The 18,791-nt window shown below is 49.3% G+C and overlaps 1 protein-coding gene across 2 annotated transcripts in view; it reads right to left on the bottom strand.

Annotated features, from left to right (window-relative positions):
• Positions 1 to 18,791, bottom strand: part of TRAPPC9 (trafficking protein particle complex subunit 9) — a 669,767-nt gene that overhangs the window by 397,156 nt on the left and 253,820 nt on the right. For both annotated transcript variants that reach the window (XM_068238081.1, XM_068238082.1), the window contains exon 19: positions 18,137 to 18,247. In XM_068238081.1, coding sequence (XP_068094182.1) covers positions 18,137 to 18,247 — 111 coding nt within the window. The remainder of the gene's footprint in view (positions 1 to 18,136; positions 18,248 to 18,791) is intronic.

Raw genomic sequence — 18,791 nt, forward strand, 5'->3', positions numbered from 1 at the left:
ACTGGGCCAGCACAAAGCATTTATCGATGCCTTATCAGGCTCTGTGCGAACCCTCCAGACGTCAGTTGATTCGGTGCGATCCCCTCATAGTGATGACATACGTATGCCCGTACCTGATAAATTTTCCGGCCACAAGTCTGACTTTCGGAATTTTAAGAGTAGAGTGTTATCATATTTCGAGTTGAGACCCCGATCGTCGGGGACTGAGACCCAACGGGTCATATTTATTAAAACCTTGTTATCTGTTTTTATCTGCCTGCCCGTGACTTAGCTCTTACCTCGGTGGAGGAATTCTTTAAAGCCATGGCGGTAATTTACGACGACCCAGACCTTGCCTCGACTTCTGAGCGTAAGCTCAAGTTTTTACGTCAAGGCAAGGGTCCGGTCGAAGATTACGCGGCCGAATTTAGGAGGTGGTCAGTTACGGCCAGGTGGGACACTTACGCCCTGCTAGATTGTTTTTTGTCAGGGATGTCCGATGAGGTCTCTGACCTGATGCTAAGTCAGCCCGAGCCCAGAACAGTCGATGAGGCCATCTCAGCGGCCATCCGAATTGACCGTAGACTGCGCTACCAAAAAGAGACCAGGGGTAGTCAACGCGTCAGAGTAGTGTCTTACGCTACACCTCAGGCAGCATCATCTTCTTCAGTCTCATCTGCTCCGGTCTTACCTCCACCCGAGCCTATGCAGATAGGTCGATCAAAATTGTCCCAGGTGGAGCGAAGACGGAGGATGACGGAACAGTTGTGCCTGTATTGCGCTGACGGGGGGCATAGGGTACGAAACTGTCCTAATAAGCCGGGAAACGCTACCGCCTAGGAGTTGTAGGGGGTAACACCCTAGGCGTCTGTTTTATACCCCTAAAAGAAAAACGTTTGCTCCTTCCATGTATGATTACATGGGGGGACAAATCTGAAGCCACAGAGGCCTTTGTTGATTCAGGCTCAGCGGCTAATTTTATGAGTTCCGAATTTGCAATAAAGTTGGGCATTCCGCTCACCCCAGTAGAACCACCTATCCAGGCTACTGCCGTGGACGACTCCCCGCTTCAAAGGGACCGTCCGCTGTCTCAGACACCAGAGGTGGAAGTCACTATTGGGGTACTGCATGGGGAGAGATTGAGTTTTTTAGTTTTACACATGACCACCTCCACAATTGTCTTAGGTATGCCCTGGCTGCAGCTTCACTCGCCACAGATTAATTGGGCTGCAGGACAATTAACCAGTTGGTCAGACTTTTGTTCCCAGCAGTGTCTAGGGAAAGTGACATTAGGTCAGACCAAGATTCAAGTGGAGGGGGTTCCCGAGCAATACTCTGAATTCTCGGATGTATTCTGTCCCAAGGCTGCTGCTAAGTTACCTCCTCATCGCCCTTTCGATTGCCCCATCGATCTCCGTGCCGGTTGTATGCCCCCCCCCCCCCCCCCCCGAGGTCACCTGTATAATTTGTCTGGACCGGAGAAAGTGGCCATGCAGGAATACATCCGTGACAATCTAGCCAAAGGGTTAATTCGCCCCTCCCGGTCGCCTGCAGGGGCCGGTTTCTTTTTTGTTAAGAAAAAAGATGGAGGTCTTCGACCTTGCATCGATTACCGAGGCCTGAATAAAATCACGGTGAAGAATCGTTATCCGCTACCATTGATAGACGATCTGTTCACACAGGTCACTAACGCTAAGATCTTCTCAAAGTTAGATCTGAGGGGTGCATACAACCTGATCCGCATTAGAAAGGGCGATGAATGGAAGACGGCCTTCAACACACCCGACGGGCATTACGAATACTTAGTGATGCCCTTCGGGTTGTGTAATGCGCCAGCCATCTTCCAAGAATTAATTAATGAGGTATTCAGAGAGGTGTTGGGCAGATTTGTTCTGGTATATCTCGATGATATACTGATCTACTCGGACAATCTCTCTGAACACAGGAGCCATGTCAAAATTGTGCTGGACAAGCTGAGACAAAATATGCTGTTCGCCAAGTTGGAAAAATGTATTTTTGAGGTGACATCCGTCACGTTTCTGGGGTATGTGATTTCTACCTCAGGTCTGTCAATGGACCCTGCTAAAGTCACAGCTGTCCTGGAATGGCCGCAACCTGTGGGGTTGAAAGCCCTCCAGCGATTCCTGGGTTTTGCGAATTACTATAGGAGGTTTAAAAAAGGGTACTCCACAATCATTGCACCCCTTACCAGTCTCACAAAAAAGGGGGCAGATACTACCCACTGGTCTCCTGAAGCTCAGAATGCATTCTCCACTTTGAAGGAATTGTTTTGTTCCGCACCGATCCTAAGACATGTTGACACCTCTTATCCTTTTATTGTTGAGGTTGACGCCTCGGAGGTCGGGGTAGGGGCTATGCTGTCTTAGCGGTCAGGGTTACAGGGAAGACTACATCCCTGTGCTTACTTTTCTCGTAGGGTCTCTCCGGCAGAGAAGAACTACGACATAGGCAACAGAGAGCTCCTGGCCATTAAACTGGCCTTTGAAGAGTGGCGTCACTGGCTCGAAGGAGCGGAGCACACTATCACGGTCTTCACGGACCACAAGAATTTAGAATACATCGAGGGAGCTAATAGATTAAGTCCCCGTCAGGCCCGATGGTCGTTATTCTTTACGAAGTTCAGATTCATAATTACTTACACTCCAGGAAGCAAAAACGTTAAGGCAGACGCTTTGTCCAGGTGCTTTGAGCCAGAGACAGCACAGCCCCCCATCCCTGAGTCTATTGTTCCGCAGAAATTGGTGCTGGCTGCAACCGATACTTGGGAAGACTGGAAGGAGACATAAAGCCCCTTCCAGCAGGACATTCCGGAAGGGAAGCCTGAAGGGGTTATGTTCATTCCCCTGCCCTTCCATCTCCAGATCCTAGAGATGTTCCATGCGTATAAGAATGCTGGACATCCCGGAGCAGCCAGAACGCAGGATCTTGTAGCCAGGTGTGCCTGGTGGCCCTCCCTGTCAGCTGATTGCAAGGAGTTTGTTAGGGAATGTGCAATTTGTGCAAAAAGTAAGCCCTCCCGGCTGGCACCTGTCGGTACCTTACAGCCCTTGCTCGCCCCGAGTGAACCATGGACCCACTTGTCCATGGATTTTGTGGGTGAGCTCCCCAGGTCTGAAGGCATGTCGGTCATTTGGGTGGTAGTCGACCGCTTCAGCAAGATGGCCCATTTTGTGCCCTTGAAAGGACTCCCCTCTGCCCAGGAATTGGCCAACCTATTTATCATCCACATTTTCCGGCTGCATGGCATTCCGGAAAACACAGTGTCGGATCGGGGAGTCCAATTCATCTCTAGATTCTGGAGGGCATTTTGCCACCAAATGGGCATGACGTTGTCTTTCTCGTCAGGCTACCACCCACAGACTAATGGGCAGACTGAACGGACTAATCAGTCTTTGGAGCAGTTTTTAAGATGTTACGTTGCGGAGGCACAAGATGACTGGGTAAAATTTCTGGCCTTCGCAGAATTCGCACAGAATAATTTAAAGAGTTCTTCTTCTGTTTTTTCTCCGTTCCAGATTGTGACAGGGAGGTCGCCCAAATTCTCCCCTTTGCCAGTTGCCTCTTCTCCGTTTCCAACCCTGGAAGCTTGGCAAAGGGCATTTAAAGACATCTGGTGGACGGTGAAGAGTAATTTGGAAAGGGCATTCCAGAGTCAAAAGGGTCAGGCTGACAAGAGACGCTCGTTAGAGTGGAGGTTCCAGCCAGGAGACTTGGTCTGGGTGTCCACACGTCACTTGACTCTGAGACAGCCCTCAGATAAGCTAGATCCCAGGTTTGTGGGTCCGTTCCCGGTAGCTAAGAAGATCAACAACGTTAAGTATTCTGTTGATCTTCCCGCCAGCATGCGTGGGGTAAGGTCCTTTCACGTATCCCTGCTCAAACCAGCAGTCCATGTGGGCTCCACTCCTCCTCCTCCTGTGATGGTAGATGAACGACCTGAATACGAGGTAGAGAAAATATTAGATTCACGCATTGTACAGAACTCAGTACAATATCTGGTGCACTGGAAAGGGTATGGCATTGAGGAGAGACAATGGGTACCCGGGAGTCGCATGCATGCGGACGAATTAAGGAAGGAGTTTCACGCCTTACATCCCGAGAAACCTGGTAGGAGTTCTCCGGAGTCCACTCCTGGGGGGGGTACTGTGAGGAAACGCGGAAAAGCCGCCGTCTCTCAGGGTGAGGCGGCTGTTTCCGCGTCCAGCATGACGTCACAACGCGGAAAAACCGCCGCATGCCGCATAGGCAGAGCGGCGGAATCCGCATTGGAAGCGGCGGAATCCGCATTAGAGGCGGCTCCCACGCTCGGTTCACTGGATACATTGCAAGGCAGTACTGGTGTGGCTGGGACTGATAGTCCTCCAAGATTCAGAGTGACACGCGCGCGCGCACTGAGGCAATGCTTATATAGCAGCCAGAAGTAGGTCAGCTGACCAAGCTGGTCAGCTGACAATTCTGAGCCCTCTCATTGGTCCAGCACTTAGGGAGGGGCTGGAGAGTGGCTGTGTATATATACTGCTGGCTGTTCAGTTGCTGGTTGTCTGGCGTTGTGATCATTACGTGGTAGCACGCAGACCTGAGTCAGATCCGAAAGTGTGCCGGGACCAGCTGGAGCTGTAATCCTACACTTAGCTAGATTTGTTGATAGTTTAAAGTACTAGTTTGATTGTGATTATCTATTATGACCTTCTGCCTGCCTGATCATTCTCCTGAATTCTGATCCTGTACTTTGTCTTTCTGATACTCTGTTGCCGAACCCCGGCTCGTCCTTAGACTCTGCATCTGTCTTCTGAAACTGTACCTTATCTGTCCGTGTGTTTACGACCTGGCTTGTCCGACCTCGAGAACCGACCTTACTGTTAGAGGCGGTTCCCAGTCCTGATAGTGACACTCCCTCTTGAGTGTCACTCTCGTTCTGTCGTTCCTTTTCTCAGCCTGACTCCTCCCTCCGGGAGAGTCCAGAAGGAATTGAGCAGTACTCCTTACTGCTCGGAGGCTCAGTCCTCTCATTACTACTGTTTGCACCAAACACTCTGCTTAGGTGTCCAGAGGTTAGCTTGTATATCGGATTATCGGTGATACTGCAGATCATCTATAATCTGGTATATATCTGTATTCCCAGTGATTCTGCAGATCACCGGTAATCAGATCCTCTCTGTGCTACACCGATCGTTACAACTTGCTGATCTTTGTTAGCACCCCAGGAGCTGTAGAAACACCCTGTCAGGTCACTTAATCTGATAGGAAGACAATTCAACACAGTCCCAGGATGCCAGGGGAAATTAAACAAACTGTTATAAAAAAATAAAAAGCCCTATAGGCACAAATTAAAACTTCACCTTTATTTAGAGCTTTAAAATTGAGTGATTCAGGACAACATAAGGCATAAACATGCCAGTGGGTTAACATGGTAGGCATCCACAAGGATCATATACTGCCAATGGCTAGCCTGGGAGGAGGTAATTAACCTTAGCTACAAGGCTTCATTGCTGACAGAGTTTAACTAACTCAGTATCATCCTCTCCTCTAGCTCCCAACTAACATGCAAAAACTGTTCACAACTATCTAAGGGCTCATAACAAACAAAACCCTAAATCAAACATGTTTCGCCTGATAAACAGGCTTCGTCAGGTGATGTGCAGAACTTATAACATTTACAAACACAATGTAACAAACAGGAGCCTAACACCAGCCCATGTTAGAGTTAGTGCAACTTTTAGCCACTGACAAAAATATACAGCACAGTGGCATAGTGGTTTGTGCTCTCGCCATTCTCCCAGTGTCTGCGTGGGTTTCCTCCAGGCACTCAGGTTTCCTCTCACATCCCGAAAACATATGGATAAAGTTAATTGGATTCCCCCTAAATTAGCCCTAGAATACAATACATACACTACACTACACTATACAAAGATATATAACTATGGTAGGGATTACCGGTAGATTGTGAGCTCCGAGGGACAGTTAGTGAAAAGACTATATACTCTGTACAGCGCTGCGGAAGATGTTTGCACTATATAAATCTCACTAATATTACAAATGCGAAAGTTTGGATGTTTGTTACTCACAAGTCAATCAAAGCCTACAAAAGCCAATAAATATTCACCTATTGATTTTCAAGGGGAATATTTAATTGCTGTCATTCTTGCACTGATAATGGCACAAGCCTCAAACCTGATACAGTTAGTCATTGGGTGACTGGGGTTCACATTCAGAAAATGGGGTGGAGCCACAAACAGCCAATCAGATTTGTTTCATTTCAATGCAAATTATTGATGCCAAATTTGGTCATTGAGTAATTGTGTGTTAGTTAGAAAAAGTGGGTGGAGCCGACACCAACCAAGTACATACGCCGGGCCATTCGTCTAGTACCAAATAATAATAATAGTATGTACCTTGTGGATTAACCCACTGGCATTTTTATATTTTTCTTTGTGTTGTCCTGAATAGCCCAATTGTAAACATCTAAATAAAGGTCAAGTTTTATTCATGTCTATAGGGCTTGTTTTTTATCTTTTGATAACAGTCTATCGGATGTGAAGACACAGGCACTTTCCAATGGTAGGTAGAAGTCATACTTTAAAGTGGATTATGAGTGAGAGAAAAATGACATGAAGTAACTGGAGGGATATTTTTATTTAGCATTCCACGCAATTCTTCTTTAAAATTGTATTACGGTAAAGCAGGCGGGGTTACTGGACCATCATCTGCTTGAGTGGAACGTGTTTCCCAGTGGCAGGCCTCACAGTGTAGGTGGTCGGCCCGCACCCCCGATGCCGTAGTTCCGACATTAGAAGAACATTCATCCCCTGGCTTTCCAGAGGAACATCTGTCATGGTGTGAGCGGCGGACTGTCACAGGACTGTCACTGGAAGATGAGAGGGACCCACGCGGTGATGAATTATGGAAGATGTCAGAACATGATTTGGCTCTCCACAGAAGAGGCGTCTCACTCAGTTACAGACCGGAGATACGAGTCCCCTCCCGAGAAATAGACTGTGGCTACATGTAGCAGGACTCGAGGACAACGCTGACATCAACAGCCAGGCTCCAGACTGCACCGGCCAAGGCTGGAGCGTTTCTTATACTCGAGAGCCTCATTATTATAAACCACTTTGTAACCGCAGCTGTCAAACGGCCATGGCGGCTGCCGTCACACACCCGTCTCCCACGAGTCAGCCTGACCTCACACAAGAATAAAATACGGCTTGAGGAAGAACTCCAGACAATCCAGCTGCGTTCATCAGGGGCTCATAGTTCCAGTTCTAGTCTAGACCAAGTAGAAGAAAATAATATTACGGCAATGAGAAGAAAAACTCATGTCAAGACTCCTGCTGCTTCCTGTGGTCCTCCGTGGTCTTCAGAATGCCAACCAGGGCTTGTGCTTCCATTGAGGCAAAGGGGGCAATTGCCCCCCGGGCCCTAGAGCTTCTAAGGCCCACCCAAGGTGTCTCTACCCCCCCCCCCCCCGACCATTGTCAGGGTTAATACGCAACCAAATTCTGAAGCATAGTGGGATGCTTCCTCCTGTGTCCTGCCTGAATTAGGTAAGATTCCGCTTTGTGTACAGTCTGCATATATGTGTGTGTGTGGGGGAGGGAGTTTGTAGGGAAGGCTTCCAAGTTGCCCTGGTGACCCATAGTAGCTAAAACCAGCCCCGATGACTACATGCAGTCAAGGATGCCACCACTAGCCACAAAAACATGACCTAAGTACGGCTTTCCACTATGTAAGGCTGAGCACGTAGGAGGAATGCAAGCATTTTTTTTTTTATAACTTTTTGGCCATCACACGAGTTATCTTGTGATAGATAACTCAGCACAGTGGCACTACAACCAGCTATACGCCTCCTGTCCACTCCCCCCATGCCAAATGCAGAGTAGCGCAGAGACTAGTGCTCTGATACTTCCCTGATGTGGATGCTGGACCGGATCTCCTCTTTCATAATGAAGCGGCGCTGTATGCCGGCATCATCCTCCAGGTCCCGATCATGTGACATGACATTCGACCCCAAATTAATTCTCCATCCAACTTGCTATGTTTTGGAGGGGGAAGAAAAATTAACTCCGTGCAGAATGTTCAGCGGCAGCAGAGTGAGTCGTCATTGGAATTAGAATGTATGCCCCCCACTAGCAGCCTCTGAAGGATCGTTGACCCATCGGGTTTCCCTTCGCAACTCCTTTAAAGGGAGGTCCAGGGAAATTAAAATTAAAAAAAATCTACTTACCCAGGGCTTCCTCCAGCCCCTTGCAGCCATCCTGTGCCCTTGCCGCAGCTCTGGTGTCTCCAGGTCCCCTCTGAAGTGCCAACCTCGCCAGGTCGGCTTCACCTGCGCTCCAGCATGCGGCTCACAGAGTTGCACTGGCATCATCCGGGCTGTACTGCGCAGGCGCACAACTACTGCGCCTGCACAGTACAGTCCGGATGATGTCAGTGCGACTGAGAGATGCTCACGCAGGCGCAGTGGGCATCTTGCGCCGGAGGGGACCCCGGGCCACCGGAGAGGAGCGGAGCTGCGGCGAGGGCACAGATACATAGAGGCACCACAGCACCCAGCAAACCCATGATTGCTGCACCACAGCTCCCAGCATAACCGCCATTGAGGCACCACAGCTGACTCTGCCTGGTGGACATCTAGGGCACCCCTGTATAGATCTGCCACTGATCTTTGGGGGTGGCAACGCCCCTGGGCCTTACATATTTGGCCTCTAGTGTTTGTCATGTGACAAGCAGCTCCCCAGGAAAGACAAGACAGAAGAGGCCCAGGCAGCGATGAGAAGACATGGGAGGAAGCACCGGCAGACAGGCAAGAGAAGCTCTGCTGCTGGGTTAATCGATCCGAAATCAAACGCCGCTAGCACGCGCTCCCCAACCCAGCCTCCAATCGAGTGAAATCTTCCACCTGGCATAATTGATAAAATCGATCCATTTTGCCCAAATATTGATCGCTCGGGAATCAATTGCATCGTCAATATCTAGCAGATTTGATCAAATGATCGACTTGGCCGGATATCGATAAAAAAATAATGATTTTTGTATGACCAGCCTTACCCTATCACTAGTCTCGGGCCGCAATAATTATTATTATTATTTAGTATTTATATAGCGCCGACATCTTACGCAGCGCTGTAAAGAGTATATGTTGTCTTGTCACTAACTGTCTCTCAGAGGGGCTCACAATCTAGTCCCTACCATAGCCATATGTATGTATCGTGTAGTGTATGTATCGTAGTCTATATTTTTAGGGGGGAGCCAATTAACTTATCTGTATTTTTTTGGATGTGGGAGGAAACCAGATTGCCCGGAGGAACCCACGCAGACATGGGGAGAACATACAAACTCCATGCAGATAGTGACCTGGCTGGGATTTGAACCGGGGACCCAGCGCTGCAAGGCGAGAGCGCTAACCACTACGCCACCATGCTGCCCATAAGCCATAAGCCACCATAAACCCTCCTGCTTCTCAGCGCTTGTGGCCGGGAGGATTAAAGAAATAAAATGAAAGCCACCATCAGAATGATGAACGGGCCTCTCCTGATTTCTGATGCAGAAGCGGTTCCAAGTGCCGGATCCAGAAATGGCTGCTTAAGGAGTTTGACCTTTGCGGTTTCTGACATAATGAAATGGTGTCTATTTAATAACCTCTCCGCTGACACGACATCTTTTCTATTTTGAGCCGTCCGATCTACTTTTAGCGCAGAGATGTGAGAAGAGCTTTCAATAGATGAATGCATTACTGCTTAATGTAAAGAGTTAGCAAAAAAGAAGGTAAAGGATGTATTTAAATGGGCACACAGAGGTTTATGGGCCATAAACCTCTGATATACCGCCAGAGACCCCGAGGGTCACACATTTTATTTTTTATGGTAAGAGCTAGTGTTGGGCGAACAGTGTTCGCCACTGTTCGGGTTCTGCAGAACATCACCCTGTTCGGGTGATGTTCGAGTTCGGCCGAACACCTGACGGTGCTCGGCCAAACCGTTCGGCCACATGGCCGAACTAAGAGCGCATGGCCGAACGTTCCCCGAACGTTCGGCTAGCGCTGTGATTGGCCGAACGGGTCACGTGGTTCGGGCCCGAACGCGCTCTGATTGGCCGAACGGTCACGTGGTTCGGGTAAATAAATACCCGAACCACGTCATATCTCCGCCATTTGTCTGTGGGTTTAGCTTTGGGTAGGCAGGCAGGGTAGTTCGCTCTCCAGCCACGCTAGCCAGGGTCCCCCCCAGTCATTGTGTGTCGCTGCTGGGAACAGTAGTACACCGCTCGCTCAGCCACACTATATATAGCATTGTTTACTGCCACTGTGTACCTCGCTCAGCCACGCTATATATATAGCATTGTGTTTTCTGACACTCTGTGTACACGGCTTAGCCTGACTAATATAGCATTGTGTGTACTGCCACTGTGCACCTCGCTCAGCCACGCTATATATAGCATTGTGTGTACTGCCACTGTGCACCTCGCTCAGCCACGCTATATATAGCATTGTGTGTACTGCCACTGTGCACCTCGCTCAGCCACGCTATATATAGCATTGTGTGTACTGCCACTGTGCACCTCGCTCAGCCACGCTATATATATAGCATTGTGTTTTCTGACACTCTGTGTACACGGCTTAGCCTGACTAATATAGCATTGTGTGTACTGCCACTGTGCACCTCGCTCAGCCACGCTATATATAGCATTGTGTGTACTGCCACTGTGCACCTCGCTCAGCCACGCTATATATAGCATTGTGTTTTCTGACACTCTGTGTACACGGCTTAGCCTGACTAATATAGCATTGTGTGTACTGCCACTGTGCACCTCGCTCAGCCACGCTATATATAGCATTGTGTTTACTGCCACTCTGTGTACACCGCTCAGCCAGACTATATACCGTTGTTTACTGACACTCTGTGTACACCGCTCAGCCAGACTATATACCATTGTTTACTGACACTCTGGGCTCTATTCATAAAACCTTACCGCAAGTTTTCCGCTCAAAACAGCGGATTTTCCCGTCCATTTAGCAAAGTGGGCATTCATAAAAGCTGTTCCCGCATGAAAATCTACAATCCCCCAGCAGAGCAAGAAATTTCCGCCTTCTCCAGTGTTTTTCTAGATTTATCTAGAAAAAAGTAACAAAATGGCCATTCATAAAGATTAGAGGAAGCGGTATGTGGACGGGAAATACCGCTTCCTCTGATTTTGCGGATTACATACAAGTGAATGGGACAGACCTCCCAGAGAGAGCAGTGCACGGAGGGACTCTGCCGGCTGAAGTGTTTCCGCATGCCTTCCGACAGCTTACCGCCAGCTTTCAGCGGGAGATCTCCGCTCTTGCATCGCAGCTTTCAAGATTTCTTTGAATGACCACCCAGAAGTGTAAAATACAGCTGCGGTATTTTCCCTCCAGGAGTTTTCTCGCAACAACTTTTTTATGAATAGAGCCCTCTGTGTACACCGCTCAGCCAGACTATATACCATTGTTTACTGACACTCTGTGTACACCGCTCAGCCAGACTATATACCATTGTTTACTGACACTCGGTGTACACCGCTCAGCCAGACTATTTACCATTGTTTACTGACACTCTGTGTACACCGCTCAGCCAGACTATATACCATTGTTTACTGACACTCTGTGTACACCGCTCAGCCAGACTATATACCATTGTTTACTGACACTCTGTGTACACCTCTCAGCCAGACTATATACCATTGTTTACTGACACTCTGTGTACACCGCTCAGCCAGACTATATACCATTGTTTACTGACACTCTCTGTACACCGCTCAGCCAGACTATATACCATTGTTTACTGACACTCTGTGTACACCGCTCAGCCAGACTATATACCATTGTTTACTGACACTCTGTGTACACCGCTCAGCCAGACTATATACCATTGTTTACTGACACTCTGTGTACACCGCTCAGCCAGACTATATACCATTGTTTACTGACACTCTGTGTACACCGCTCAGCCAGACTATATACCATTGTTTACTGACACTCTGTGTACACTGCTCAGCCAGACTATATACCATTGTTTACTGCCACTCTGATTCTGCTGGGAACAGTAGTACACCGCTCGCTCAGCCAGACTATATGGCATTGTGTTTACTGCCACTCTGTGTACACCGCTCAGCCACACTATATAGCATTGCGTACTCTGCCAGTCAGTGTGTATATTGCTGGGATCAGTAATACTCCACTCACCGTCAACCACTATATGAGCTCAACATGAGTTCCCCAGAGACCTCCGCTGTGAGCAGCACTCCCAACAACAGCAACAGCCAACGCCCCACGCAAGCTATAACATCCACCCCAGCAGCCAGTGGTCAGCAGCAGCCCTCCCCGGAGGAGAACGTTGTGTCCATCGGTCCGGCGCCAGAGCGATTAATGAGGGCTGCCATTGAGGAGATGATGGGGCCTGATGTGGAGGAGGAGGTCTGGCTCAGGCCAGCATCCCAAGTTAATGTTGAGGACGATGAGGGGTCTGTGTCTGGGGATGTTGGGGTGGCAGAGGTGGTGGGTGGGTCAGACTCAGGAGAAGAGTTGTATGATGAGGATGATGATCGGGACCATCTGTATGTGCCTCAGAGTCTGACCCCGGAAAACATGTTGTATCGTGTGTTTAGGTACTAAAATCTGCGTTCCCTCCCAGTAGTGTTGGGCGAACAGTGTTTGCCACTGTTCGGGTTCTGCAGAACATCACCCTGTTCGGGGTGACTATATAGCAGACTATATAGCATTGTGTTTAATGCCACTCTGTGTACACGGCTCAGCCACACTATATAGCATTGTGTTTACTTCCACTCTGTGTCTGCTGGGAACAGTAGTACACCGCTCACCCGCCACTGTATAGCATTGTGCTCTGTGTCGCTGCTGACAAAAGTGGTACACCGCTCACCCACCACTGTATAGCATTTCTGTACTGCCACTGTACTGCTGCCAGTCAGCGTGTACTTTAAGGATAAGTGAAATGAGGAAGAAATCCGGTGAAAGAGGGAGGGGCAAGGGAAGAGGTGTTTCCCCTGACGGTTCACGTACAGGCCACAGGGGAGCACCCAAGAAAACCCACTCAATACCGCCCATGTTGTCCAGGACAACAACCCTCACAGATCCAAAAGAACAGGACCAGATAATTACTTGGATGACCTCTCAAGCGTCCAGCAGTGGGTTAAGCAGCACCAGCACATCACGCACGAGGTCCGAGTCCTCAGCCAGTTACAAGGAGCCAGTGGGCACAAAGCTGACACAACCGGCAGCGACACCACGCACACAACTGCCAGATAACCAGACAACGTTGGAGTGAGCTGCGCAGAGGTTGTTCTGGGGAGCTCTACTCCACGGCGGCGGCCCCCCACAATGACATATGACGAGTTTGAGGAGATGGAAGAGGAGGGTATGGACAATGTGGACATAGACCCAGATTTTGTTTGTGAACGAGAACATCGCCGTCGTAGCAGCAGCACAGATGAGTCTGTTGAGGAACCCACTGCTGCACGAGTTCGCCTTGTGCCACAAGGTAGGCGGCGCGCAATTTCAGGCACCGCAAGCATGGTTCAAGTGAGAGGCAAAAGAGGCGCAAACAGAAATCGCCAGCAAGGCAGGTGCTCCAAAGTCTGGGCTTTCTTTGAAGACTGCACTGAGGATGTTACCATGGCGATTTGCAAGGTGTGCAAGACCCGCCTGAGCAGGGGGAAAAGTATTAACAACCTCTCCACCACCAGCATGAGCCGCCACATTCTATCCAAACATCCCACACTGTGGGCAAACGCGGCAGGACAGGGTACCACCAGCAACACTGCCTCCCTTGGGTTCACCAGACTCACCACCAGACCCGCCTCAGCAGCAGCAGTAGTCCAGCCATTGCGTGGTTCACAACATTCACAAACATCAGACGATGCTGACACTGTCACTTTCCGGACTAGTGCTCTTGAGGTCTCCCAGTGTTCATCAAACACAACAACCAACAGCCCTTCGGTGTGCAGCCCTACGGTTGAGTTGTCTGTCTCTGAGATGTTTGAGCGCAAGAGGAAATTGCCAGCAAATGACCCCCGGGCCGTGGCAGTAACAGCCAGCCAGCATAGCCAAGGTTCTGGCCTGCGAAATGCTGCCATATCGAGTGGTGGAGACAAACAGCTTCAAGGGCATGATGTCAGTGGCCATCCCACGTTACGTGGTTCCCAGCCGCTACCACTTTGCGCGCTCTGCAGTGCCTGAGTTGCATGAGCACGTGGTCAGCTAAATAACCCGAAGCTTGAAGAATGCCGTTGCCTGCAAGGTTCACCTCACCACTGACACCTGGACGAGTGCGTTCGGCCAGGGTCGATACATCTCCCTTACCGCGCACTGGGTGAACCTTGTGGAGCCTGGCAGCGATTCCTCACCTGCTACGGCGCGGGTGTTGCCCACGCCGCAAACAGCTGCACCGCCGTCCCTCCCACTGGATAACAACAGCAGCACCTACCTCTCTGACTCCTTCTCCTCCAACGCATCTCAAAGCTGTACCTCATCCGGAAACGCTAACCCAGCACCAGCAGCAGTAGGATCGTGGAAGCAGTGCAGCACAGCTGTTGGCATGCGTCAGCAAGCGTTGCTGAAGCTGATCTGCCTTGGGGATAAGCAGAACACAGGGGAGGAAATTTGGAGGGGAATAAAGGAACAGACAGATTTGTGGCTGGCACCGCTGGACCTGAAACCGGGCATGAAGCTAGACACCTGGCACGAACTGGCAATGTACGCAATAGAGGTGCTGGCTTGCCCGGCAGCCAGCGTTATGTCGGAACGCTGTTTCAGTGCTGCCGGAGGCATCGTCACAGATCGGCGTATCCGCCTCTCCACAGAAAATGCAGACCGTCTGACTCAAATTAAAATGAATCAATCCTGGATTGGAAACGACTACGCAACACTCCAGGACCCCAACCAAGTAACATGACCAATGAACATCTGGGATGGTTTAGCGTTTCCGGTCCCTGTTTATTGAACCTCTCATCTGTATTACATTTATGACTGCATGGCGGTACAAAGCATGCTATCCGCACGCTTCTTGTCCTCATGCAAGGCCTGGGTTGTTGTGTCTCACAAAGCGTGGCCTTCTCCTCCTGCGCCTCCTCCTGTTCCATCACGTGTGCTGCTGCTGCTGGGTTAGCGTTGCCGGTCCCTGTTTATAGAACCTCTTATCTTTATTACATTTATGACTGCATGCATGGCGGTAAAAAGCATGCTATCCGCACGCTTTTTGTCCTCATGCAAGGCCTGGGTTGTTGTGTCTCACAAAGCGTGGCCTTCTCCTCCTGCGCCTCCTCCTGTTCCATCACGTGTGCTGCTGCTGCTGGGTTAGCGTTGCCGGTCCCTGTTTATGGAACCTCTTATCTTTATTACATTTATGACTGCATGGCGGTACAAAGCATGCTATCCGCACGCTTCTTGTCCTCATGCAAGGCCTGGGTTGTTGTGTCTCACAAAGCGTGGCCTTCTCCTCCTGCGCCTCCTCCTGTTCCATCACGTGTGCTGCTGCTGCTGCTGCTGGGTTAGCGTTGCCGGTCCTTGTTTATGGAACCTCTTATCTTTATTACATTTATGACTGCATGGCGGTACAAAGCATGCTATCCGCACGCTTCTTGCCCTCATGCAAGGCCGGGGTTGTTGTGTCTCACAAAGCGTGGCCTTCTCCTCCTGCGCCTCCTCCTGTTCCATCACGTGTGCTGCTGCTGGGTTAGCGTTACCGGTCCCTTTTCCTGGAACCTCTTATATGTATTACATTTATGACTGCATGCCGACAAAAAACATGTTACCTGTGCAAAGAAAACAGACATTTCCCGCATTTAAAAGACAGTTTTCCCTTTGAAACTTTAAAATCGATTTTCTCAAAAACTATAAGCTCTTTTTGCTAATTTTTTTTTTCCTCTTGTACCCACTCCCAAGGTGCACATACCCTGTAAATTTGGGGTATGTAGCATGTAAGGAGGCTTTACAAACCACAAAAGTTCGGGTCCCCATTGACTTCCATTATGTTCGGAGTTCGGGTCGAACACCCGAACATCGCGGCCATGTTCGGCCTATTCGGCCCGAACCCGAACATCTAGATGTTCGCCCAACACTAGTAAGAGCCCCATAAAATTAATAACTATTATAAGATTCCCGGATTCCATTCTTCCTCTCCTGAGCCTTAACTGTCTGCAGATGGTCACATATGAAAGTGTTTAAAGGACACCTAAAGTGAGAGGGATACGGAGGCTGCCATATTTATTTTCTTTCAACTAGTTGCCGACCGCGTCACGCCAATGGGTGTGGCTGCAGTGGCAGCCCCAGGAGTAGTGTTGAAATTAGGGCTCCTGCATTTGGAAACCTCAGTTATGCTGATCACTGTAGGGCCGCCTTCAGGGCATCTCAGGTGGCACTGCAGTATGGGGCCCGGCAAACAATGCTACACATATGGGCTACAGCTGCAAGTCTCTCACTGAATGTACAGACTGTCAGTGGGTGTGCCTGTGTTCGCCTCGGCTGGCCAATTTTGCATTGTGATTTTTTGTAATTTTGCCATGCTTGTGCTTTGCCATTCTCTTTCAGTGAATGAGAATCACATCACAATCGCAGCATTCAGCACGTTTACGATTTTCAGAAATCGCAAGCGCTACTCAAGCACTGCAGGGAGAGTAATCCCATGGAATTACATTTACTGCACTGCTTTACTGATCATCGGCGACCACTTTAAATATAGGGGGTACACCTTAAATATAGGTGGGGAGGGGAGTGAGGGGGGCCCAGTAGGTTTTCCCAATATGAGGCCCAGTCATTTCTGATGGCAGCCCTGTACCATCGCATTTCAGCACAAGAACTAGAGGACAGGGTCACGGGGAGGGGATTCCGATGCCTCCTTCTTCTGGCTTGGAGCATGACATGAACCATAACCCTGTGACACTGTCCACTAGCTCGGGTGCTGAACTGCGGTCTTCGGCATAATTCAAGATTCAGAATGCAGGATCCTGAACTCCCAACATCATCACTACTCAGGAGACCGTCATTGGCTGTTTACTCCTAACACCACCACTACTCAAGAGAACGCCATTGGCTGTCTACTCCCAACACCACCACTACTCAGGAGAACGTCATTGGCTGTCTACTCCCAACACCACCACTACTCAGGAGAACGTCATTGGCTGTCTACTCCTAATACCACCACTACTCAGGAGAACGTCATTGTCTGTCTACTCCCAACACCACCACTGGTCAGGAGAACGTCATTGGCCGTCTACTCCCAACACCACCACTACTCAGGTGAACGTCATTGTCTGTCTACTCCCAACACCACCACTGGTCAGGAGAACGTCATTGGCTGTCTACTCCCAACACCCCCACTACTCAGGAGAACGTCATTGGCTGTCTACTCCTAACACCACCACTACTCAGGAGAACGTCATTGGCTGTCTACTCCCAACACCACCACTACTCAGGAGACCGTCATTGGCTGTCTACTCCCAACACCACCACTACTCAGGAGAACGTCATTGGCTGTCTACTCCTACCACCACCACTACTCAGGAGACTGTCATTGGCTGTCTACTCCCAACACCACCACTACTCAGAAGAACGTCATCGGCTGTCTACTCCTAACACCACCACTACTCAGGAGAACGTCATTGGCTGTCTACTCCCAACACCACCACTACTCAGGAGACCGTCATTGGCTGTCTACTCCCAACATCACCACTACTCAGGAGAACGTCATTGGCTGTCTACTCCTAACATCACCACTACTCAGGAGAACGTCATTGGCTGTCTACTCCTAACACCACCACTACTCAGGAGAACGTCATTGGCTGTCTACTCCTAACACCACCACTACTCAGGAGAACGTCATTGGCTGTCTCCTCCCAACACTACCACTACTCAGGAGAACGTCATTGGCTGTCTACTCCCAACACCACCACTACTCAGGAGAACATCATTGGCTGTCTCCTCCCAACACCACCACTACTCAGGAGACCGTCATTGGCTGTCTACTCCCAACACCACCACTACTCAGGAGAACGTCATTGCCTGTCTACTCCCAACACCACCACTACTCTGGAGAACGTCATTGGCTATTACACAAGACCAAAGTTCCATTTACAAAAAACAAAATGCGTAAACTGCACTTACCGCTGACACTCTCCCGCGTGCAGAATCAGGTCCTCGTTGTCTTTGGCGCTGATGGACAGCTCATGCTCGGTGGAGTTGAAGACATCAAGCAGGAGGTGACACTGTCTTGTGCTGTGGGGAGCAGAACAAGATTAAAGAAAAACCTGGCATAGCAAAGGGCGCCAAAGTCACGTATCACCTGCACACTTAACCCAGGATATAACGTCATCCCATTCAGTAGCTGATACCCCCTTTCCCACGAGAAATGTTTACCTTTTCTGTAATAGATCATCAGGGAGTCTGTATGGCTGATATTGTGGTAAAAGCCCTCCCACTGTGTGATGTCATGACTATGGTCCTGACAGTTTCCTGTCAGTGAACCTTGTTGCATAGTGGGAAATTACGTCTTTTTCTAAATGCCAAGCAGCCAGCATCTCCTTCTGTGCATACAACTCTAAGTAACGAACATTTCGTACAGATCACCTAGCAGAACTTAGTATTTCACTACCTGTGATAAATCTGAGAATGTAAATCAGGGAGAGGAAAGATTTTACAATGAGCAAACACTGACTAAACAATCTATAAATGAATACGGTTAAAAAAATAAGCAATTTTATTCATTATTTTCACTACAGTTCTTCTTTAACAACTATATTTAATGATTGTTTTTGTAGAC

Source organism: Hyperolius riggenbachi, chromosome 5 (assembly GCF_040937935.1).
Source record: "Hyperolius riggenbachi isolate aHypRig1 chromosome 5, aHypRig1.pri, whole genome shotgun sequence".
In the NCBI taxonomy this organism is placed as follows: domain Eukaryota; kingdom Metazoa; phylum Chordata; class Amphibia; order Anura; family Hyperoliidae; genus Hyperolius; species Hyperolius riggenbachi.